This window comes from Panthera uncia, chromosome A2 (genome assembly GCF_023721935.1).
Source record: "Panthera uncia isolate 11264 chromosome A2, Puncia_PCG_1.0, whole genome shotgun sequence".
NCBI classification, from domain to species: Eukaryota; Metazoa; Chordata; class Mammalia; order Carnivora; family Felidae; genus Panthera; species Panthera uncia.
The window spans coordinates 41,871,033-41,896,674 of record NC_064816.1 but is presented as its reverse complement, the minus strand read 5'-3'; the positions used below and the strand labels follow the sequence as shown (position 1 = coordinate 41,896,674).

General features: G+C 36.9%; 1 protein-coding gene across 1 annotated transcript in view; it reads right to left on the bottom strand.

Annotated features, from left to right (window-relative positions):
• Positions 1-1,153: 1,153 nt before the first annotated feature.
• The window catches only part of CNTN6 (contactin 6), a 226,497-nt gene continuing 202,008 nt past the window's right edge, over positions 1,154-25,642 (bottom strand). Inside the window, exons 16-22 of the mRNA XM_049640894.1 lie at positions 23,005-23,075; positions 15,275-15,509; positions 15,046-15,161; positions 13,534-13,720; positions 3,621-3,733; positions 2,700-2,868; positions 1,154-1,850 (exon numbers count right to left, since the gene is read on the bottom strand). Of these exons, the coding sequence (XP_049496851.1) occupies positions 1,750-1,850; positions 2,700-2,868; positions 3,621-3,733; positions 13,534-13,720; positions 15,046-15,161; positions 15,275-15,509; positions 23,005-23,075 (992 nt within the window). The 3' untranslated portion in view covers positions 1,154-1,749. The remainder of the gene's footprint in view (positions 1,851-2,699; positions 2,869-3,620; positions 3,734-13,533; positions 13,721-15,045; positions 15,162-15,274; positions 15,510-23,004; positions 23,076-25,642) is intronic.

The window sequence follows — 25,642 nt, the reverse complement described above, 5'->3', positions numbered from 1 at the left end:
GTATAGTTTTAAACCTCCAACAATTGTGAATTAAAGCACAACTGCAAACCTATAAGAGTTATTGATAAGAACTGCCTCAGCCTTCGGACTCACACATACAGCTATGTATCCAATTCACTTAATCAGTAGAAACAAAAATCTCATAGTATATTTAACTCTCAGTCTCTGCTTTGTGGAGGAAGACACAAATCTTGTCTCTCACTAAGTTGAGAAAACCATTGAGACCTTGTGCCGCTGGTATTTCTGATCAATACAGATGTATCTTGGACAGGCAGCTGTTAACATGAGTGTGCCAAACAACATTTGCTCTTGCTTATGTATTTTGCTCCCTCAAAGCACAGCCATATCTTAGGGCATGGAGGAGAATAAGGCTCATTAATTTGTACTGTATGCTTGACACACTATTCAGGCAGGGAGAAATTCTGAACTATGAAAAGTCATTGTCCATCTGCTCCTGACTATACTGGGTATTTTAAATAGCTCTAAAATACATTAGAAATGAAAAGAACAAAATCCAATTTTGAGGACTGTGTGATTTGAGGGTTGTGAGGATAATTAAAATATTTTCAACATAATTAAGAGGTTACACCATATGAAGAAGGCAGAACTAGGGTGGCCATTTCTCAACCCTAGCTCCGTAGGACATCAAGACTGATTGGCTAGGAGCTAGTGCAAGCTGTCAGGAGGCCAAACTCCTTAAGGCTGTTTGTGAAGGAAATGGATGGCCACATAGAATGGCACTGTCCCACTCATTAACCTTACCTTCACCCAGACTGCTTTCTCCAGAATGCGGATCCAAGAAGTAGAGCCACTGACTGAAATAGGTTCACCTTACAGAAGAGCCAACCCACAAAAATCTTTATAAGACTTGGACAATGTAGGACTATTTTCATAGTTGCAGAGAAGATTGGCTATATATATGTGTGTGTATTTATTTATCATAGATGTATTTATTATATGAAAAAAAGGCCACATGCATTGCTAACAATTTGTAATAATTACCTGAGACTTGTTCATGCAACTTTTTTTCTTAGGAGATTTCAAAATTGATTTAAAAAATTAAATTTTGCTGTGAGAAACTGCCTATGATATACCAGACTTGTTAAATTGTTTTAGATGGTTGCTTCTTCCCCTTCTTTTCTTTTTCTTTACCATAAGGCACTTTCTCCTGCCACTATTATTACTGGGATTCTTAGGAGAGTGAGTTGAAAAGAACATCATGTATATACATATATTACTGGCACAAATATTTCCTGGCCTCACCTCATTCAGATGTAAAAGCACATCACGCTTTGGAAAAGCTTACATTTTTAAAGAGACCCAACTGTAAACAAATAATTACATTTTATTCCAAGTAGGGTGAACATTTTTAATAGTTACCTAAATTGCCTGGAGCATGTAAAAATATACATATTTTCTATGATAACTCAAATCTGTTTCATATTTATCATCATCATCAAGGGGAGTTATTTATACTTTCCATATAAGTCACTTAAAAGCCACAGCAGTTACAACTCCACGGATCATTTGGCACTTTAAGAATATATGAAATCATGTGCGAACTTTAAAGTTCAAAAGTGTTTAAAACTGTTTTATTAATGTACCATAGATATTTACAAGATCTTAATAATATACATTTTTTTCTTTCCAAACAAGTCTGTATTAATGATGTATTTTGTGATAGGGGCTGGAGAGCCTATTTACAGAGTGATTTGCTTTCAAAAAACTCTCAAAGATTTATGGTTTTATTCATCGTATAAGTGGCTGAATTGCAAAACAGTAAAAAATGATGACAATTGACAGGAAACAGACGCTAGGTTCTAAGACTGGAACTCCTCTGGAACTCAAGCCTGCAAAATATAAAAATAAAATGAAACATCTTGAGAAAAAAATACAATTGCTTGTTAGATTAATTTTCAAGACCTAAAATGCATACTATCATTTGTCTTCTAATAACATGTTTTAGTATACTACTTTTGTTTATATTATATACAAGGAAGTGTCTTTAGTCCTCTATCCTAGGCTATGTGTTTTAAATGTAAAAATGAAAAAGGAAAATGCTTAAATTGACCAAGTCTGATGGAAGGGCAGATTAGGATTTGCCAACATGTGGTGCCTGATGATTTCACTGAGGCCCAACTTTAAGCAAGTGATTCATCTGAAGCAAAAATAACAAATCTTATTATGTGCTAAATTCAACTGAATGGTGTGACCTGCTTAGAACACTGTATGGAGAGGATCTGAGATTTGGGACTCAGCTCCCTATGCAGGCCATGATTGATTAGTGATGTCTGCAATGGATATGGGAATAGGAGTATAAGTACATGTGTTTCATATTTTCTGTCCCTGCTCCAAGAAGCCTGTGAAAACCCACAGAAACACTTACTGATTTTTGTACCAAGAGAATGAATTATGTACCAACGACACACAGTTGTGTGTTTTCTTTTTTTTTTTTCTTTTTGAGATTCAAATGAGGAAACATGAAACTGTTTGTAATAAGTATGCATGTTGCAAATTTGAGGAATTATTTAAAGAAAGATTGACTCATCACCTCTTGTTCACAACTGAAAATGGAAACACAGACCTTTTATTTTTTCACCCAACATTCAAACAAGAATTGGAAAGCTTCATAGAGCCTAGATTTCAGGCTGCAGCTGTCCAGATTCAAAATCTACAACAGCGATGGTGATTCAACTTACTTGACATTTTTGGAATCCTAATTTCTTCACTGCTGCTTCCATCCCCACCATCACTAACTGTTCTTATTTCAATCAAGTAGTCTTCTTCAAACGGAACCAGAAGCTCAGCCGATGTATTGTTTGTTTCCAAGATATGTGTTTTACTCTGTCTGTTTTGCCGATACAGAATCTAAATAAAATAGTGAATCGAAGTTAAAAGGACATGTTGCTTTTTTAAGGTCCAGACGCTCTTATGGAACACTCTACAATGTATCATTATAAATGCTGTCCTCCTTGAATGGAAATATCTAGTCTATGCCTTTTCCTTAAATTTAGGCATTAAAACAAAAACAAAAACAAGAACAAAAACAAAGATTTTGTCTTTGGCCAATGCTTCTGAAATGACAATAGATTTATCTCAATTAAATAGCTTGAGGCTATTACCTTTGGAGCTTGCTGTGAAAAGTCACTGGTTAGTTTGGACCCATTTCAAATACTGGATATATGCATTTGCTAGGAGATGATGTCCATTACCAGTGATAGAAATAATTTTCTGTGGGTATTTGGCTATACTCTTGTTAGATTCCTTTTATATTGTTAAGGCTTACATGCCACTGCAGCCTAAGTTCTAGAAATTCTATTTGAGTATATTCGTAGATTTCATTCTCATCTACCTTACTACTCACACACACCATCATCTTATGGCAAGGGGGAGTCGCTTGAAGAAAAACTTTATTCTTGTTGTACCATGATACATTAGTGTCCACAGCATATAAAAATTTTCAGTGAAGAATTTGAAAGAGGCAATGTTAAGCATTTTTCAAATAAGTTTTAAAGATTCCTGTATTTTCATATGTATAAATTTGTTTCTTATTTGGTTGTGACATTCTTGGTTCCTTAGTAATTTAATTGATATTATTAAGGGAGAAAAAAAATACTCACCTTGTAGCCCAACACTTCAGACTCATTTTCCATGTTTTTTACATGTTCCCAGTTCAGGCATAATTTAGAGTTTGTCAGCTTCCAGGCAATGTTAGCTGGTGGTTGGCTTGGTGCTTTAAAGAGATCAAAGATCCAAATGAATATTAATTAGCTCGTGGTTACTGTATGGCCCATCAACATGAAAAGGGAAAATAAGTCCTGGATGATTATCATAGCAGAAGCACAACTTTTTTTTCAGTGTCATTTGAAATATCATACTAATTCTAATCAGAATAAGCAAATTCATTTAAATTCTGGTCATTTGGGAATGTGTTTGTGACAAACTTATGAATTAATAATGGCTTGTTACATGCCCAGTATTAATGTATTAATCATTGCTTTTGAATTGGTTTACTTTACCAATATATAACTAGATGGAGGGCTCTGTTATCTAGTGTTCCATGTGGTCATCAATCAAAGAGCATGTAAAGCAAACTCAGGCTACAAACCCTTTATACATATCAACACAGAGGTTACTTCCTAGCAGTCTTTTCCATTTTAATCTTGCATTAGTTAGGACTCTGACTTTAAGTAACACAACAAACTCAAGATACTATAAGCAAAACAGTAAGAGATTATGAAGGATACAGGGGAATCTCTTAGAACTCATGGCAAAATGCAAAAGAGCTTTAAGAGGGACAAAACAAAAATGTCAAAAAGCCAAGAAGTTCTTTCTGCTTCCCACCGTTGTGTCTGCTGCATGGTCATCTTACTGTAGATGCTACAGATCTCTTTGTCATTCTCAGCGTATGCAGCAGAAATCGTGACTGTTCTCCATATCTGACATTTGAAATCTACTCTGTTCAGAAATAGTCCATGCTAGAAGCCCCTAGAAAAAACGAGGATTGATTGCCCTTGGCCATGTCTATTGCACTCTAATCAATTGTAGCTAAATACTAAGAAAAATGCATGTCATTGAATATAGAGCTGTTTGGAAACCCAGAAAAGAGAAAATAATTACAAACTGGGGGATCATCCCAAAAGGTGTTTACTCTAAATCCAAAATGCAGTTTTTAGTTCCCAGAAATTAAGGTTGTCTAGGAGAAAGGTGGTAAGTAATAAGAGAAGATGGTCTTCGAATCAGCCTTCTAAGGGCAATAATGGATCTAGTCCAACTGTAGAATTTTACATACAAGAAAACTAGAGTCCAGGTTGGTGGTCCAGTTATCCAAAAGCAAGCAGTTAAAGAGTGGCTGAGTCACATCAGAATCCCATTCTCTTGATTTCTAAGCCAGTGTTCCTCCATGACAACATGCTGCTTTTCAAAGATTTGAGTCCACATGATTATTTTTGAGATTTAGGAAACTGGAGAGATTAAAAATAATTTAGCTGGAAAGCAGAGGCAAAGATAAAACTACCCAGCAAGATGTTTTTGGCATCTTATTTGAATTTGTGAGGCTGAATGAGCATAATATTTAACTCATTATAACACTGATGGAAATGATTTCTTTCGGAGCTTTGACTCAACTACTATTTAATCCCTTATAAATTACTGGATGAGTCTTGCTTGGGGTGTCTGAAATTTTATTACCATATATTACCATTGCTGTAAACCCACAGGAACATTACTCTTGTCCACCTAGTTACTGACACCTCAATTGAGACACGGCTGAGAAATGTTTCCCCTCTGCTTCCAATAGGGCTCAGTTCCTACTTTACAATGGATTTGTCACACTGAATTATAATTATTCTTGATTGTGCGTTTAACTTTATTGACGGCATGCACCTTGTTCAACTCTGTATTCTCAACCACTGGCACAGTGGTTGGCACATAGAAGACATACAGTCATATATGTTGAATAAATGACTACAATAAGATAGCTAAAGAAAAACCACTCAGAGTCCTGAGTGATTGTCTCAGGTTATATTGATTATGTACTGGGATGTGGTCAGATCCATAGGTGACACAAAGTGGCCAATCCATTCATTATTCTTTCCTATAATCAAGGTCAATTGCCATGGACAAACCTCAAGCAATTCATATGATTTATAAGATAGGCCAAATGGATTAAACTTTCCCTAGTACATTTCTTGACTATATATACCCAATCATAATTAAAGGCCTAAGAGTTTTGCACTTAGTAAGCACTCAATGCATGTTTGCCAATATGTTTTATTCCTGAAGGACTAGATAGCAACAATAATAGTTTTGTAACTATTCTCCCTCAACTATCCCAGGGTGCCTTTTCTAATATTTTTTCTCAGTTATAAAAGCGATCATATAAAAATTCTCAGAAGATACCATAGTTTTAATATCTAGTATGCTCTTGTGGCACATTTCTTTTATCTCTGTTCTTTAAAATGAAGCACTAACATTAACAGCATCATATAATCAATACAGGGAGAATATAAATTTGCTCCTTTGATGTCATTGGCAGTGATGGACTCTGAAGTTTTCATCTATTTTTGTGTATTTTGTAGTTCATTCAGAGGAAAAGTACTGTTTTTAACACTACAAATCCACTGGTGAAGCTCCAGGCTGGGAAACAGAACTGACCCTTCTATCAACTATGTTTACAAGGAGTTTACGACTATGGTAATGACACCAAAATGGTCGCATTTGTTTATCTACCCAAGCATAAGTAAAGTGTTCAATGGACATAAAGTGACAAAAGTTCTACCAGGAATGAATTCTTGGTGTGAATGGCCAATGGCATAGATAAATTCTTTGCTATCTTGCTATCTTGGAGGTGGAAAGAGCTGGCCTTTAAAGTCAGAGAGATGTGAATCTGTATCCAGTCTCTTCCAAGAGGCCTTGGTTTTTCCATCTTCAGAATGAGTCAAAAATCTCCTAGTTTTTAAGAGTTTTAGCTTATATGCCATAAAATATGAAATGTTCAGCACTTGGTTGGCGTTACATGCTAAAAAGCTCAGTAAATGCTAATTCTCTTTCCTGAGAGTAACAGCTCTCCACTCAGATCTTATGACATAATTAATTTTTTTCAATTGTGTTCAAAGTGTTTTTTAATAATAATGTAATTCCAAAGTTTGCAAATGACCCACTTCTTAAATATAATTAGAGTAAATTTAACATTCTCCCTTAATAATATTTCTCTTATTTGGGTTCTTTGGATGGTTTTTAAAAGACAGATGAGGGTGCCTGGGTGGCTGAGTTAGTTCAGAGTTTGACTCTTGATTTCGGCTCAGGTCATGATCTCACAGCTCATGAGTTTGAGTCCCATGTCAGGCTCCGGACTGGCAGAGTGAAGCCCGCTTGGTATCCTCTCTCTCCCTCTCATACTTTCTCTCTCTCAAAATGAATAAATACAGCTTAAAAATTTTTAAGAAAATCTCTTATAAAAAAAAAAAGACAGATAAAGTGGTAGAGTTTTAGCTATTCATAGTCAATCATCTTTCTTATCTTTGTCCATGAAGATGACTTCAATGCCAATGCCTTTTGTCTAGTATTTAAATAAATTTTCTGCAAGTATCTTTAGAAAGTTGCTTGATATGAACACTATTAACAGTTCTGGTTTCATGTGCTTAATGTACATAGTTAAACTGGATTTCAAATATCTATGATGACATTGAGATTTCCATTACCTTGAAAATCTAAAACGTTGTCACATGGCTAATATGAAACACATGCCATGGATATCTGTACCAAGTTGGTCAATGGTAAACTCAACAAAACAAGCACTTTTCTAATTTTTAAAAGCGTTCTATGCAGTTTTCAGAGACGAAATCATTTTCTATTAATCAAATGACGGAGTGACATTAAACTAGCCGTCTACAGCTCTAATGCTTTCCTTGTGATCAATTTTTCTGTAGATGGCATTTATATTCAACTGTAGTTCACACTGTGAACTCAATTCAAAAACAACTTCTTATGTTACACTTCTAAGTAACAGCATGGGGTTGACATTTGGGCAAAAGAGAAAGAACATAAGTGCAAGATGAAATAAAAGCTTAATGCTTCCTTTATGTCTAAATATGGATTGATTGCAAATTTACAGCAAGAAAAATCCAGTACAGAGTACTACTAGTCAGTCAACGACAGGGGCCAAATTGAACCAAAACTTGCAAACACTTTGTGTTGCTGGGTCTGAATATTTCTTTCTATATACGCAGTAGTTTTTTTTTTCTTTTCTTTTCTTCTTGGAATTGAGGCAAATTTTTTTCTTCCTTTGATTGTAATCTAAATTCCATTTAAGCGATATCTGTGTGGCTCACAATATATTTTCAATGCCCCTCGGTTTTCTTTTAGAAATAGATAATTTTTCACTAAGCTATGATTCTTGTTATATCACTGATATTTACTTAAAAAAAAAAAAACAAAAAGGCATCATTATCACCAGTAACAATAATAACAAAGACTTCAGAAGCTTTGCATAAGCTGTTCTTTCTGTTTGGAGATCCCTTTGTCCACTACCTCTTTTTTTTTTTTTATTTTTCATGCCGTATCAAAATATATACCCTTCACTACAAAGCTCCTCCTTTTTATGTATATCTCAGCCTCTTATTTTCTTTGTAGTATTTTTCACAATTTATGATTCTTTATTTATTTTTTTTTTGCTTTGTTTTCTTTCAGGTTGCCTCTCCACTAAAAGAGAAATTGTCTGAAGGCAGAGATTTTGGCTGTTTTAATCTCCGTCAGCCACCTCACCCTATGCATAGCTCATGTGAAGCACTATTTTTCTTGAGTGATTGACTGATTCATCATGCTTCCAAAAAAAGGCTCTGTCTTCTCTTTAGCTTGCCCAATCAGAATAGGCAGAGATTTTGGTAAATGTGAGCTTTGCTTTCTGAGAATTTACAATGGATGATCAAGTATCAGACTGAAAATCTAGACAGTGACAGTATGAATGTGTGATGGATGCAGAATTTTTGCTGTCACCACTCTTCTGAGGTAATCTTGATGTCATCTCAAGGACATGGAAAATCAAAGTTAGATCCAGGGATAGCATTTGGAATCAGAGCAATCTTCAATGTTTCATTAAAGGCATTCCACATCTTCGCTTTGGTTGTCCTTTCATGACCCTTGAAGACAATTTCTGCAATGATTTATAAAGAGAAAGAAAGTAGAAAGTGCTTTCCTCTTTTACGAAATGCAAAGAAAGTGAAATCACCACTGCAGAAGAAGTACAATAATGTGTTACGATGCACTGAGCTTGTGCTGTATGGCGGCCTCTGGGGCACCTTGGTGTACATAGTATCCTTTAGTTCTCAGAGAAACCTCTGGAGGAAGCCTCATCTGTTTTTCCAATGAAAAAATGGGTTCTGAGTCATCAGGGAATTAGACCTTTCACACAGGTAGTGCATGGCGGAACTGAGACTCACAGACAACCTTCTTTCACTCAGGAGTCCCTTTCTCTTTCCAACACTATCTCACAATGAGCCAAAGTGGTGGAACACCCAGAAAAATTGCAAATACATTAAAGGGGAAAATAGGGGAAACTTACAATTTGGTAGGAAAGATATTTCACCGTTGACAGGCACGGCAGGGGCATGCCACAAGGAGAGAATACATGAAGTAAGGTAAGTGAATGTTAAGCTGTGGAAGATCAATAATTCTCATACTACCATGGCTAGCTAGCAAGATAAGTATAGAAAAGGACTTTGGGACAGATGGTGAAAGATCCTCTTGGCCTTTGTCCTGTGGAATAGAGGAGACAATGAAATTCTGGAAGAATAGGGCACGATTCCATTTTAGGAATAGAAATCCAAAGACCATTTGAGGTTTAGACTGAAGATTTGAGAGTTTGGAAAGAGAGAGACTATGTAGATGGTTAAAGATGAAGATTACAAATTAGCACAGTGTTCATGGGATGAAGAGATTCGGAGAATCCATCCATGTTCATTGTGTCTCTCAGTCTAATAGATGCCAAAACAACCTGACTAGGCATTTCTTTTCATATCTAAGGATTAAAATACGAAATTCTTTGATTTGTTATAATAATTAAGTGAGATAATGTATGTGGAAAATTAACACAGGGCTTAGGATATATACATGCTCAGTATTTTATAGCTGTGGTCAACATAATAAGGCCCTTTCCCTGAAACATTTCCATATCCTCATCCCTGGAATTTGTGGGCTTAGTATTTTTTTTTTAATTTTTTTGTGTTTATTTCTTTTTGAGAGACAGAAAGAGATAGAACATGAGTGGGAGAGGGGCAGAGAGAGAGGGAGACATAGAATCCCAAGCAGGCTCCAAGCTGTCAGCACAGAGCTTGACGTGGGACTCGAACTCCCAAACCACGAGATCGTGACCTGAGCCAAAGTTGGAGGCTTAACTGACTGAGCCACCCAGGTGCCCCAAGGGATTCGTATTTTTAAATTTCCCTCTTCTGTCTGGATTAAATCAAATAGAAACCCTTTTAATTCCTAATTTTTAAATGTGTATTTATTTTCAGGTGAGAAAGAGAGACAGCATGAACAGGGGAGGGGCAGAGAGAGAGGGGGACAGAGGATCTCAGACAAGCTCTGTACTGACAGCAGCGAGCCCGACGTGGGGCTAGAACTCATCAACATTGCAAGATCAGCACCTGAGGTGAAGTTGGATGCTCAACCAACTGAGCCACCCAGGTTCCCTCTAATTTTTTTTTTTTTTAATGGAAAAGAGGACTGTGCCGGGTATGATTAAATTAAGGATATTTAGATGGGAAGCAATCCTGGATTCTCCAGGTGGGTGAAGTACAATCCTTAAGAGGGAAGGACAGAGGTAGGAGGGCAGAGTCAGAGGAAATACAATGACAGAAGCAGAGGGTGAGAGTCACAGGGAGATTTAAAGATAAGGAGCTGCTGGGTTTCAACATAGAGGAAAGGGTCACGGCTAAGGAGTGCAGGTGGTCTCTAGAAGCCAGGAAACACAAAGAAACACATGTTCTTCTAGAGACTCCAAAAGGAGCAGAGCTGACACCAACACCTTGATTTCCAACCGATGAAAATCATTTCTGGCTTCTGACCTCTAGAAAGGTATGAAAATAAATTTGTATTTCTTTGTACCACTAAGTTGTGGAAATCTGAACAGTAACAATAGGAATCGGAAAAAATTTCTATTCTATTTTCATGATGACAATGATATAGAATGTTACAGAATAAAATTAGAGGTTTACTTGGTATTCAAATATAACTCAAATATAATGAGTTAGAGACCTGTAGAACTTCTTATTCTCAAGTCCTTTTGGCTGGGACACTGAAGGATACAGACTGGTGAAAGCCAAAATTAAGAAATATTTGAACAAAATTGCCCTAAAGAAATTAGGAGTTATAAGCGTTTTCATTTGTTTGATTTAATCAGGAAAGAATATGAATGCTTAAAAATAATAAACTGCATTTTAAATTTCATGAATCTCCTCTCAATTTTCTCTCAGCAGATACATTCTAACATTACATCTTGGTGAAATCATTCCTTGTTAATCAAACTGTTTTCAAAGGATATGTCCCATACTCTTTGACAACGATGAGCACGTGTGAACACTCAGAGAAGCCACCTATGATCATCTTGGCATTTAATCCAAATTTCAGTTAAGGCCACTTGAAGTATCAAGTACTTGAAGAGGTCAACTGAACAAACATGGGGTCACCATGTCAAAGACGAGTTTTATGCTTAAACACATAGAGTAAGTTAGCACAAACTAATGCATGGTTGATTTAAGTTGTACAGATGATCAAACTAGCAAATTCAGGTTGCAGAAAAGGAAGTTATTTTGAAAGCTTCTTAAAGTAGTTTATTGTTCGGGTCCCAGTCCACCCTAAACTGGTCAATATGAGTACAGATAATATGAGCTGACTTAAGCGTTGCCTCAATTACTGCACTATCGTGTCTGTCCGTCAATCACGATACAAAACTGTGAGGTTTTTTAAATACTATCTTTACACATTTCAAATCACCCTTGATAGTGCCTGAGATAGGAACTGAATTACACAAAGGGGTTTCTGTGAGTTTGGCATCTCTGAATACCTGGACAATCTTAAAACCACTGGAAATTTCCATCCAGATTTGAAGATTAGCTGAAAAAGGTTAGACTCCAGAAGGACTCCAGAAGCAAATCATTCATACCCATATATGGCAATGGCTTCATTGATTTGGTCAGCATGGGATAAAACGGGAAGAGAAAGAGAATTACATTTCTAGTTAATCAGTTCTTGAGGACTGCTCATGATCCAGTCTCTTTCAAACTAGGTAGATTGGAAGAGAGCTGGTTTAAGAATTATTGGCCCCACTCTCCCCTTGAAATGGACTGATCCTCAGAGGCTGTTTGCTATCTGTCTGTTTCTCCCTAGCAGTTTCACAGCACCTTGTATTTTTCAAGGTGCTCCTATAATCAGCACTTCATTTATGCCTCACCAATGATTTGGGAAAGGAGTGAAGGTAGAGAGAATTTCCACTTAGCAGATAAGAAAATTAAAGCAACAAAATGGAATGCCTTGTCCTGTTTCAGGTCATGAATCAGTGATGTATCCAGAATTAGAACCCAGGTCTTTGGCTACTTGCCTGGTGATGTGGACATAAATGCATCATGTATTCTATAGTCAAAGGTTTAATAAGTGAGATGATGTCTAAGTTCTTTTTGGATAGGACAAATATATGTTTACGGGAAAAAAAACTTTATATCACTTGATTTTCAAACTGACTTCAACCACCTGTTCTTTTTTAATACACAGAAAAGAATACTGCATTTAACAGCAAGCTATCCTTTTCCTATGTATCCATATCTTAGTCTTCTTCAAAATTCAACAACTATATTTGAACTATATAAGGTTTTAACTGTTTCTCAAAATTCAGCAACTATATTTGAATCCTCTTTTTTATTGGGATTCAGAGACCAAAGAATGTGTTTTTAAAAGCCCGTGAACACAAATAATTTATGTTCATGTGCAACAGGTAAGGAATATACAAGAATTATACAGTCATAAAAAGGACATATGGCAGCTGCTCCTAAATCATATTTGATCACTGTGCCTCATAATATAGAATACTTGTGTAATACCAGGCTCACTCATAGAACATAATGCAACAACGATCAACTACTCATCCTTTATTCAGTAGGCCTTGCCTATGTGAAAGACAGCTGGCTGACTATTAAGGGAGTTAAAAAGAAGCAGAAGAGTTCATTCTTAAATCTGAGGGACTTCTAAGTATACTGCAGTGATAAGTTATTCTAGAAAGAAAGAGCTAGACATCTGGAAGTGCTAGGGCCACATCAGAGTACAGTCTAATTCTCAAATGATAAACAAGACAAAATAGAAACAAATGAAAAACAATTTACCAAGCACGTACTAATGTATGTACTAGATATATTCTTTATGTCTTTCACTCTTGTGAGGAAATAGGTACTATTATTCTCACATTTTCCAGGTGAGGATATTGGGACTCTGCAAGATTAAATAACCACTCAATAATCCAAGAATGAGAGGTCAGTTTTTTTTTGTTTTTTGTTTGTTTTTTAATGTTTATTCATTTTTTGAGAGAGAGAGACAGAGCGTAGGAGGGGGAGGGACATAAAGAGAGGGAGACACAGAATCTGAAGCAGGCTCCAGGCTCTGAGCTATCTGCAACTGGTGAGCCATGAGATCATGATCTGAGCCAAAGTTGCATGCTGAACTGCCTGAGACCCGAGGCACCCCAAGAGGTCAGGTTTTGAACTGAGGTTGGGAGAGGGCATCAGAGCCTATGCTTTTAAACATTACACTCTCCTATCTTGCATCTATATACTCAGAATATTTTCTCTTTTGGAATTCCAAAAAATCAAAATGTTTTCCTTTGATTGTTACCAGAAAATTTCAACAATTATCCTTATTTAAGGACAAACTAACAAACAAAGCAATAAGTAAAATGAGAAGATGGGAGGAATGAAATAGAGAATGAGCAAAGGAACATCTTTCTATTTATAGATGAATCTTGGTCCCTGCAGTGGGATGCATACTTACGAGACTTTTTGGTGGTAACGTTGACTGGGGGGCTTGAGGGCCCTGCCCCTGCAGTGTTGTAAGCTCTCACGGAAGCAAAGTAGATGGTATTAGCTTTCAGCCCTGTGATGTTTTTGGTTGTGACATTCCCACTGACTCTAATTTTCCCAATCATGGATTCTTTGGAGTCATCTGTCCAGTATAATACCTGATCATTAAAAACAAAGAATAAACAATTCATTGTTTGCCAGCAAGTATCAACCATGGTAGGTTATGGGAAGGGAGGAGCATAGGAGCACAAATAGAAGAATATTTTCTAATTACAATGGTTATACAACAACAATAAAATAATCAAAGTCTAAGATTTATAGGGAGGAAATTAAAAAATAAAAATTCACAATGGAAATCAGAGAATCTAGAGTTTTTTTAGGTTGCCAAAATAAAATATTGCATGAGCTATCTAAAGGTTATCGACTGTAACAAAGGGTATATATAATCACTTGGACCAAAGCAAGATTCATACCATCAACAAAGGACTTCAGTTACATTTGGTTCTTGATATTTCCTCCAGAGTTCTTTGAGTGACAGGTTAATTAATAATTCAACTTATATCAGGCTCTTCCTATACATTAGTACTGATTTATGCACATTGAAAAAGACAAAAGAGAATAAAGCTTGGTGCCTGCCTTTGAGTCCCTTATAATCTAGTTGAGAGGCTAGTATATATAGGCAAACAAAATGCAGAGGATACATTCCAAGTAAGTGATATTGGGAAAAAATGCTCTGGGAATTTGAAGAATTCCAAAATCAGGGAGTGATCAGAGAAGAGTTAGAGGAAGAAACTAGAAATGAGCTTTCATAAATAAATAGGATTCAGATAAGAGGTAAGGCATTCCTGGATTAGAGTCTGTTTGGACTAGAAACCACATTAAAAACAAAAGCAAAACAAAAACAGTGTAAGGAACAACTAAAGAGGTATAGAATTATACTTTTATTGTAACTCCAAAATAAAATAAATGTGTTATCCATTTGGGGAATCACTGAATTTGCAAGCTAATTAAGAAGTCTCATTGTTTAACTTTGTGAGAATTAAGCCCCATAAATATGATTTACCTCATTCTATACAGACTATAAAGGACAGATTAATGAAAATCTAGGATTTTTTTTCTTATCATTTAACTGCCTTTTCCAAGATGACTACATCTATTCAAGTCCTGCTCCAATTCAAAGACAGCTTTCTCAATAAAATTCTTCTATGATTCAAGATCATTGAGGATTAGATATTTATTATTCCCCAAGAAACAAATATGATGGTGATTTGAATGTATAAATGAGATAATCATCTGGTCACCTTACAAATGGCTACCATTTGTTAATTTGCTTGCTTAAGATCACCTAGAAAGATCTCTTCTGCTCACTCCACAGCTATAGACATACAACCTAAGAACTAGGTTAGTAGCATAGGGCTACTGAACAAGAATTGTATGGTTAGCTGGCATATTCATAAGTGGAAGTGAAATTAATATGGATTACCTCATAGCCCAGCACTCTTCCAGTGTTTCTATTCCAGGCAATAGCATTCCATGAAACCTCCATTTCCGAAGCAGAAAAACTCTGGACAGAAGTTCCTCTTGGAGCCAGCTGAGGTTCTATCATTCAAAAAAAAGACACAATCATCTTCAGTAGAATGGTTCATGGAAAATGAATGCAACATATGCATACATTCCCAAGTATGACCATTCCAGGGCTGACCACAACTTACCATCTTCCCCGGAGTAGACAATGGACACGGTACTCAGAGATCCTTCTCCTTCATTATTATATACACCCACTTTGACTTCAAAGGGAGAGAGGGGGGTGATACTTTCATTTCTGTAAACAAATCTTGATGATTCTACAGATGGTACTCTTTCCTTGGTCCAGGTTGTTGAGCCAACTGGCCGCAACATGATGATGTATCCAAATTCCTCTCCATTCTGTAGTTCTTCTGGAATTGACTTGGGCAGAAGTGATCAATCACTGAGTATTTACAAAAATATTTTATGGAGCTACTATAATTTATATTGATTAATTGGTGTTTCTTTTGTGTAGAAAAACATGGATATTAACCTTGTTTAATGAAACATTGAAAAAATAATAATACTTTTATTTGGAACGCCAATTAGGAAAGTGATCCCAATTAAAAATATTCAGATAAATAAATGAAAAATTTAATGGAAATGTAAAACAGGTTTTACATGTTTATATCTCTTTCCATGATTATTTGTTAAGTTGAAATAATGAAATGTTATAAAAATAGTTCAGAAGATTGTAAGATTGTATAAGTTAAAACATAATTTGGATATGAATTTTTAAACTCGGCACAAAATTAACTTATTAACTTATTAACTTATTAACTTATTTCAATGCTAGCTATATTTTCCTTTCATAAAATTTTCAACAAATTCTTATAAGATACATGCAATTATTATATAATAATATTTGCTTTAAAACTTATAGAGCATCACTCAAACACAAAAGCATAAAAGACCTTCCAGTATTTTTAAAACATACATCTTCATTAGTAGTAACATCAGGGTGTACTCTTCCTGACATTTTTAAAAACAAAACAAAACAAAAAAATTTGCTTATTCTCACAGAGACCAAATCCTGTACGACTCACTTAAAACGTAAACTTATTAAAATTACAAAACAAAAATAGATATTAGTTCCCCAGAACTCTACAGATATTACACTATAAATAATCACGTAAAATAAACACACAAAAATGAATTTATGCTTGAATTTAGACATATATTCCATCTGTTTACAAGAAGTTTGTATTTTAAAATCTATGAAAATGTAGGTTTTTTTTTTAAAGAAAAATGTCTTCCTTGTCTTTTCTTTTTGAAATATTTTGATATGTTATTAAAGGCATACCTGATAGGACATTAATGCTCCAGTCCCGCATACCTACAAGTCTTTTTAGGAGGTTTTCCTTGCCCATACATATCCATTCATTGTATCAAATTATCCCAAGACCTGGACCACATCTAATTACCCAGCAATGGGCACCAGAATCAATGGTGCCATTTTAATCACTATGAGGTCCCGGGTGCCAAATCTTTGTGTTCCGTAGTGACTGATGGACCCCATCAATTCCTCTCCCCTACAGATTTTGATTATGAAACATAGGTGGGGCCAATACCTGATAAACTTAGAGTAGGCAATAAATAGAAAATATACAATGAATATAGTAGGAATAATGAAGCAATAGAAGTTAGGAGGAAATGGCAGCTATAAATCACATAGAGAAGAGACAGAATGTAGCAGTTAGCAAAATAGGAAGTTGCAAGTAAAGGAAACGGGAAGAAGTGAGCACAAGCCATGAGGGACCATTGGAGCTGGATCACCAGAGTAGCCGGCAGCAGACTAGAGCTACTGTGCTCTGAACAGTGATGAACGACGTTCCAGTTCTTCATTTGACCTGCCTGCTTGGTTAGTGAGACTTTTTTCCATCTTCATTACCTCCCGTGTAGCTTTAAAAGAAATCCCCATTAACTGAGACGACCTGAGCTGGGCTCTGTTTCTTGCCATGTGGAACAGTCTAACAAATACAGAAAGTGAAAAGAGGAAGAAAAATACAGGTCCAAACACCTGGGGAAGGAAATGTTTCCTTGCATTAGCACTTTTCACACGGAGATCAGAATTAAAACAGTTAATTTTTTGTGGAATGGAAGAGATTTATGAGACCTTAAGCTACTTGCCAAAGCATTTGATTTGTTTCTGATGCTACTCTGGTCTCAGATTTAATCAAGATGTTTAGCTCATCTGAGAAAGTTAGTGATTTTAGTTTTTGTTAGTCAATACAATTTGTGTTTCTCATGATGTTCCCTCAAGAAAGATTTGAGTCTAACATACATAGTTTAGAAGGGTGCGGTGGGGGGCGGTGGGGAGGAGATACAAGATACTTGTTAAGGGTCTTCATTTCATTCTTCCCATATGGGCAGGGGAAAAAGAGCTATTTAAGACGGTCAGGACAAAGCTTCCTTCTTTAAGGAAAGCAAGTGGTCAGTAGAATAAAGAAATTCAGAAATTCTTCTGGTAGTAAAATCTATTAACGTTGGTAAAGGCTAAGAACGGAATATGTATTTACAACATTTTTTTTAAATGTGTTTATTTATTTTTGACAGAGAGAGGGAGACAGAGTGCGAGTGGGGCAGGGGCAGAAAGAGAGGGAGATACAGAATCCAAAGCATGCTTCGGGCTTTGAGCTGTCAGCACAAAGCCTGACGTGGGGCTCAAACTCACAAACTGCGAGATCATGACCTGGGCCAAAGTTGGAAGCTTAACCAACTGAGTCACCCAGGTGCCCCTGGAATGGAATGTTTCGTATAGACCAAGGACAGCAAACTGGCCTAAGAGCCAAATCTGGTCTGCAGTCTGGTTTTGAAATAAACACAGTCACAACTGTTCATTTATATATGATATGTGGATGCTTTTGATGACGATGGCAGGGTTGGAAAGCTGTGAGAGACAATGTATAGCCCACAAGGCAGAATAATTTTCCTGAGCAGCCCTTTACAAAAAAATGTATATATATAATATATGTTTATCAACTCCCAGTATAGGTGTTTATCTCGTACTTCACAGTACTTTATCCCATATTCCTAATTTTATAGTCCTATTTCATATGACATATTTACCACAAGTATCTCAAACTTGAGAGTATCTTAGAGAATAAATTATGATAATATGTGAATAAAGATACCCCTAAAAAAGGAACTGGCATTTACTACACTCCAAGTTATATATCGTATGTAGGTTGCTGGAAACAAAACAAACCACAACAAATAAATAAACACAAAATACACATTACTTTGGCACTGGAGAAAACACAAGAAGGATGTTTATTGCAGGCAAATTATACCATGGTGTACCTACATGAGCAGCAGTCTGGAATGACCAGTAAAGCTGTCACTTATAAACCACAATGGTGGATTCTGACTGAATTTAGAATGGTCGCTGGATGTGCATTAGTTTTGAAAGTCCGTCAGGTACTATTACTTCTACCATAGCAATGACTTTGGCCTGGCATGGTCTCTCCACTCCCAATTTCTTTTTTAAAACATACTTAAGATAGGGAGGTAGCTTTCCTGACCTTCCATGCTGGATTAAGATTGTCCTGTCCTGTTGGTCTCTGAGCATTCAGACCTTTTTAAAATTTATATTTGTAACCCCACTGCTTGGAACAGAGTTCCAACATTCATTTGTGTTCATTGAATTGAAACAGTTGCTAAATGCCTTCTTGTGGCTTTAACTAATGTATGTGTTGCCTTCTAAAAATATATAACCTATTCCTGAAGGAAGTTTGGGCATCAGAAGAATTTGGCTCAGGAACTGAATATACATGATGCCAAATGTGAATGATAAATGGGAAACTACATTCATTAATGCAGTTTCTGCAAGTATCTGCATATCTGATACCACAAGAAAAAACACAGAGGAAATTATTTTGATTTATTATCTTTTTTTTTTAAATAGAGGCCAGCAAATGTTTTTTTTTTTTTTTTTTTTTTTTTTTTTTTTTTTTTTTTTTTTTTAAAGAGGCGAGACAGTAACGATTTTCAGCAATGGGAGACATATGGTCTCTTGCAACAGCATGAAAGCAACAATACATTACACCTGAGAGCACAGATATGGTGTAGGGGAATCTGTATAAAAACAGGGAGCAGGCCATAGGTGATGGTTTTGGGAAACACTTTAAAGAACAAGGACATTATAAATCATGGAAAGATTTTTTTTCTTCTTGTAACTGACTATTTAAGAATAGTATTCATAGGGGGTGCCTGGGTGTTTCAGTAGGTTAAACATCGAACTCTTGGTTTCAGATTGTGTCATAATCTCATAATTTGTGATTCTGAGCCCCACATCAGGTTCCGTGCTGATAGTACAGAGACTGCTTGGGATTCTCTCCCTCTCCCTCTTTCTCTTCCTCTCCCCTGCTTGCTCGCTCTCTCTCAAAATAAATAAACAAAAAAATAATTGGACAAAAAAAGGATTTCCCATTCATCTCAAATATTGAATGTGCAAAAACATTATCAACCTTTAGTAATTTCTCACCTTAGAGGAGAAAAAATAATGCGCGAAGTCAGGCCAAACTCCTTGTACACTATGATGAAATGTTTATTTGACCTTCAAAGAACACTGAACCCCAAATAACCTACTTAGCATCGCCCAAGGCAAATGTCTTATAGGCTCACTTGGGAGCCAATGTCTTTGTGGGAAATGTGTTCAGAGGACAAGAATAATTTGATTAAGTTACTGCTTAAGGCACACACACAGGGACTCGTGCCTATCCTGAACCATGACATCATGTGCAGATAAGTGGAATTAAAATTTAACAAAAGCGCATGGAGCAAGAGCTCTGTGTTCAAATGCTGAGCTGCCCAATACCCATATCACATTTATTTTTTTTCTTAATGTTAATTAATTAATTTATTTTGAGAGAGAGAGAGGGAGAGCAGAAGAAGGGCAGAGAAAGAGAGGGACACAGAGAATCCCAAGCAGCCTCCGTGCCATCAGCGCAGAGCCTGATGCAGGGCTCAAGCCCACGAACTGTGAGATCATGAGTTGAGCTGAAATCAAGAGTCGGACACTTAACCGACTGAGCCACCCAAGTGCCCCTACCCATACCACATTTCTAAGCCTCTGTGTTCTTATCTGAAAGTGGCATTACCCACCTTCTAGCATCACTGTGAGGACTGAATGACAGGAATACCCAGTGTAGCACAGAAGCCCTGTACATGCTCTACAAGGGTTGTCCCCTCTCCCTCAGGCCTCTGAGAGTATCTTCTCTGTCAGGACACATCCACCCATCCAATAGGTACTTGGACAGGCCATACCACATTCCAGGCACTGTGCTGGGTTCACAATGTGTACATGAAACTACATGTTCCAAAGAAGGGATGACTTTCAGAGTAGCTACACCTGGCTTCTGGCTCTGTCATGTACAACTTAGAGAAAACAACATCTCTGAGCACCAGTTTCCTCACAGACAGAAAGGGTTTGCTACCACTACTCCTCTTTCTCTATATTTAATGGAATTCTGTAAGGAATAAAATGGACCATGTAGATATAAAAGGTCTTTTGCTACTGCAAGATCATTTACAGATGCAATGAATTACACTTACAGAAACAGGGTTCTACACCTCGGCATTATTGGCATTTTGGGCCAGACATTCCGTGTGGTGGGGGCTGTCCTGTGCATTGCGCCCTGGCCTCTGCTCAAAAGCAAGCCTCCCCCAACTTCTTTGTAACAACCAAATGTGTCTTCAGACATTGTAAAATGTCTCCTGAGAGAATAACATTGTAAAATGTCCCCTCTTGTGCATGTCAGCCGTGATGGTTTTTAATTAAAACATCCATGGCCATCATGCTCTTAAGTGTAATGTTAAAAAGTCCAAGTAAGTGGATGCTTTGGCAGTATGAAAGTTGTTATCAAAATGCCAAAAACATGTACACAGGTAATAAAAAAGGGCAGGGCTCTTTTATTAGTTACACCTGAGGCTCAAAGCTGACAACAAAGTTATGACACGATATGCATTCCAAGGAGAGACATCAAGCCATTGATAGGCAAAATTTAGCCCATCCTCTATGACAAAGGTATATCAAAGGAGTGTCTGTTTCTTTAGGGATAGATTAGTAGGAAAATATCTCCTCTGACACAGTTGTAGAAAAAGCTGTGCATTCCTACCCCTCTACCAAGGGAAAGTAAAGGGGCCACTTCCTTTTTTTAAAATTTTTTTAATGTTTATTATTTTTGAGAGGGAGGGAGACAAAGCACAAGCAGGGAAGGGGCAGAGAGAGAGGAAGACACAGAATCAGAAGCAGGCTCCAGGCTCTGAGCTGTCAGCACAGACCCCAACGCAGGGCTCGAACTCACAGAACGTGAGATCATGACCTGAGCTGAAGTCAGCCACTTAAGAGACTGAGCCACCCAGGCACCCCTAAAGAGGCCACTTCTTATCATTTGCCTAACCATCTGAAGAGGCCTCACAAAGAACCAGCCGGTATGTGCTCTCTGGAATTTGGGACACATGGGTTCTTTTAACTAAGAAATGCCTGAGAAACTTGTAAAGGGGAGAGAGATCTGGACAGCACATGGTAGCAGAGTGAAAAGAGAGGTTAAGCAGGCATGTACTATACTCCTAATGAACACAGAGCAAAGGTGTTTGCTCAGGGTAAATGTGCATCTCATGCAAGGGACCTGTCCATGAGCAGCTTTGAAAGGGACTCTATCCACAAAGACCATCTAGAAGAGAAAGATAATCTACTCTAGAAGAGGCTAGTATGAACCATGCCAGACCCCAGGAATTGAGGAGACTTTTCAGCAGTCAATTGGCTTTGCACCAAGGAATTATAACTAGGAGTCCCCAGTGGGGGATCTTCTGGATGTCCCACTCCCCCAACCAAAAAACAAAAGCAAACAAAAAAACAAGTACACTATAAAATAACAGCATCTGATGGGTACAGGAGGGGGAAGTCGGGGGGGGGGGGGGGGAAACAGGGGAGGGGGATGGAGAGGAACACTTTTCATGATGGGCACTAAAAACGTGCTCTATATTAATGTCACTACATTGTACACCTGTAACTAATATCCCATTGTATGTTAACTACACTGGAATTAAAATTAAAAACTTAATAAAAAAATAACAGCATCTGGTCATTTGCCACTTTTGGAATACACCAAAATCAAATTACAAGTGTACCAGCAGTCAGGATCTTTTCAGTACTTTTCCTCTTCTCCCAGCCCAAACCCACTATAACTCTGGAGAAGCAAGAGGTAACAGTGAATGAGGAAGGAGAAATTCAACAGCAGAATGGGGAATAGGTAAAGATCTGACTCTACATTGCCTTTCACACCGTAGAAGCCCTAGGCTGAGGCAAACCCAAGCTACCAGAAACAAGAAACGTTACGTTGGAGGAAAGTCTAAAGTTTATGGTAATAAACCAGGCTGAAATTTATAACAGGTATAAAAATGAGCCCATATGTTAATTCATAAGGATAATAATCACAAAAGCTACACCATTTGCTCAAGCTTTTATCTAGATGCAGGGAAGGCCTTAAAGAACAGTGATAGGAAAAGAACTTTCTACTTGCACGCTACAGAGTCTAACTCGTGCACAATAGTCCCAGAGACAATAAATACAATAATGTCTAGTCCCTCAAGTAATAATTAAAATGCTACTGACAAACCTGAAATAGACATTGAAGTTGTTTTTCTTATATGTGGGAGAGAATTGTGTTGAGTCCGTTATCCTTTCTCACTTGAGTAGAAATAAGAAGAGTTTCCAATACTTCCTCTAAGTAATTCATCATGGGGAGTCTTTTATACCATGTATTTTTATATATTCTCCGTAGTGATCAAATAAATCTTTTTGTTTTTCAGTATTCTTCCTGGCCAGCTAAATCTTTTTCTTTCAAAATAACTCAGTTGGACAGAAAATTACCTCCCACGTAATGACGAGTTCCGAACGACTTCCTCCTCCTCCGTTGATGTTTGTTGGCGCCACAACAGGCACTGAAAGCAACCAAAAGAAATGTGGGATGGCGATTATTAAAGTACATCTTCATCAGGAGGCATTTTGTTTTTAGATTTCACCTTTCAACATCTCATGCTGCACATTGTGAGACAGTCTTGCATTTTTAATGAACATAAATTATGTTTACACATATCCAAATTTCTAAGAGAGAGGACACAGTTGTGTTTGATACATGAGCACCCTGGCTCCAAAATTAATTAAAAATTGAGTAACATCGTGTATTTGACATTATTATGCATCATCTACTAATTGGCAAAATGATGTTCCATTCAGATGGTAACAGTGACACTGCTGATTTAGGGCCTAATTATACAGTTGTGCTGTAAACAAGTTACTGAGGCAGTATATTAATTAATTCTTTTTTTAATAAACAAACTAAAATGATTTTTCTTTTTTTTTTTTAGTCATCAAGATAGTTTAACATTTAAAAATACATTCTTAAAAATATGTAAGTAAGTCTTGTAATTATAACTCTGTGTTTAAATCTCACATCTCTCAGTACAGAACAGGAAGATTTCTTCCCCCTAACCTTTCACTTGCCAGCTAAGGATGCGGCCTCCTGTCAGGGATGTGACTGAGGGGATATTCTCCGTTTAACTCTAGGACTCTAAGGCTCTGTGGTAGAACATTCCAGATGACGATCATTTTTGTGAATTAGAAAACAATTATGCCCTTCAAGTATACCCTTGTGAGGACTAGTATAATGAATAATAAGTAGTCTGAGGAAAATTACAAAATTGATGACAGTGGTATGTGTGGGCCTTGCATATCATCAGACTGGGGTTTTACTTTACACATGTGGAAATGTTAAGATATAATCCTTTCATGGAATAATGGCAGATGTATCCTAACGCTGTGATAATGGATAGCTCTGCAGGATATATATAAGTTTAAAGCTTATTTATTCATTTTAAGAGAGCGAGGAAGAGAGAGGGCAGGCTAAGCACTATCAGTGCAGAGCCCTACAGAGCAATGAACCCACAAACTGAGATCATGACCTAAGCTAAAATCAAGAGTCACTCAGCGGACTGAGCCACCCAGGTGCTCCTGCAGGATATATTTTCTAAATGTTGAAACATATGCAATTATCTGTCTTTGACCATTTGGATTAAAATCCAGAGGTGAGAGGGTGGGCGTGCCTGGGCACGTTTGCTGACTGGTAGGCAGGAATTAAAATATGCAATGTTTAATTGCCCATTTCAAAAATTTTTTCCCACTGTGGAAACCATTCAGACAAATCTAGACTACTTATTTTATTTACTGCCATTTGATACAGATGTTGAACTTCAGAAACAACATAGTGATATGATAGTCTAACTGTTCTTTTTAATAATAGCACCTGTCAGGCATGACCCATTTTCATATTCAAATATACCCTAACCTTGCCTGCTTTAACCTTCACATGTATTTAAAAGATTGTCTTGTACCTAGACCCTACTTTCAAAGTCTTCCATGGCCTTTGGCCAAAAACAAGGTAAATCAGAGTGGGTTCTATAGTTGCAAGTTTTCTGTACTTGACAACACATGGTAACACTTTTTCAGAACCATTAAATAGTGTAGATACATAAGGAAATTATTTTAGAGTAAACTTTAATTTGCTTTTTACCAAGTTTCCAATATTCTGGCTAATAAAGTTCCTTTTTTATTCCATTTTCAAATGAACCATATTAAACCTAAAACCATACTGGGAAGAAGGGTCTTTAAGGAGCTACAACAGAAAAGAAAAGAAAAGAAAAGAAAAGAAAAGAAAAGAAAAGAAAGGAAAGGAAAGGAAAGGAAAGGAAAGGAAAGGAAAGGAAAAAGAACACACTTCATTGAGTATGATTCAGAACCTCAGGGTAATTATTATGAACACCGAGTCTCATTATGCTACTGAAAGAAGAGTGTCAATGGTTAATAGAAAGTAATGTACAATCCTTACTGTAAAACTTTAGTATTAGAGTCAAGCCTGCCAAAGCTACAATGATAGAAATAAGCTGTAAACAAATGACCTAAAACTCAAGCTAATATCAAGTCATAGGCGACCCCTGGAGATTCTTTTCCAATCAGACTATGGTAAGGCCTGGGAATTTCTATATATACACATTTCCTTATGCCAATCTCTTGCTCATCTAGATTAAGACCCGTGGTTATGGAGAACGCTGATGCCCAAGTCTCAAGGTCTGAGTTCAAATCCTGCCTCTGTCTGAAACAGTCAGCCATGATTCTGATCTTTCTTTTCCTCCTCTGTAAAATGAATGACTCTCCTCTCATTTCTAAACTGCTAGGATGATTTAACTTAAGATATTACTGTCAAATACGTTGTTTTCAGTTCCAATTCTAAAATAAAAATACTTATATTATCTTTAACTTGGAAAAGCCTCACTGACATCGGACAGTTGAGCACACTTAATTGAATTAGTTTGTGCTTGTTAAGCTGAGCCAGTGACAACAGAGCGATCCCTCACTTATGTTGCTGAGTAAGAAAGTGAATTTGTCAGCGGTATGCAGCAAGAAGATCAAATGTGACCCTGGATGTAAAGTTAGGAGTGGAACAAAACGGATC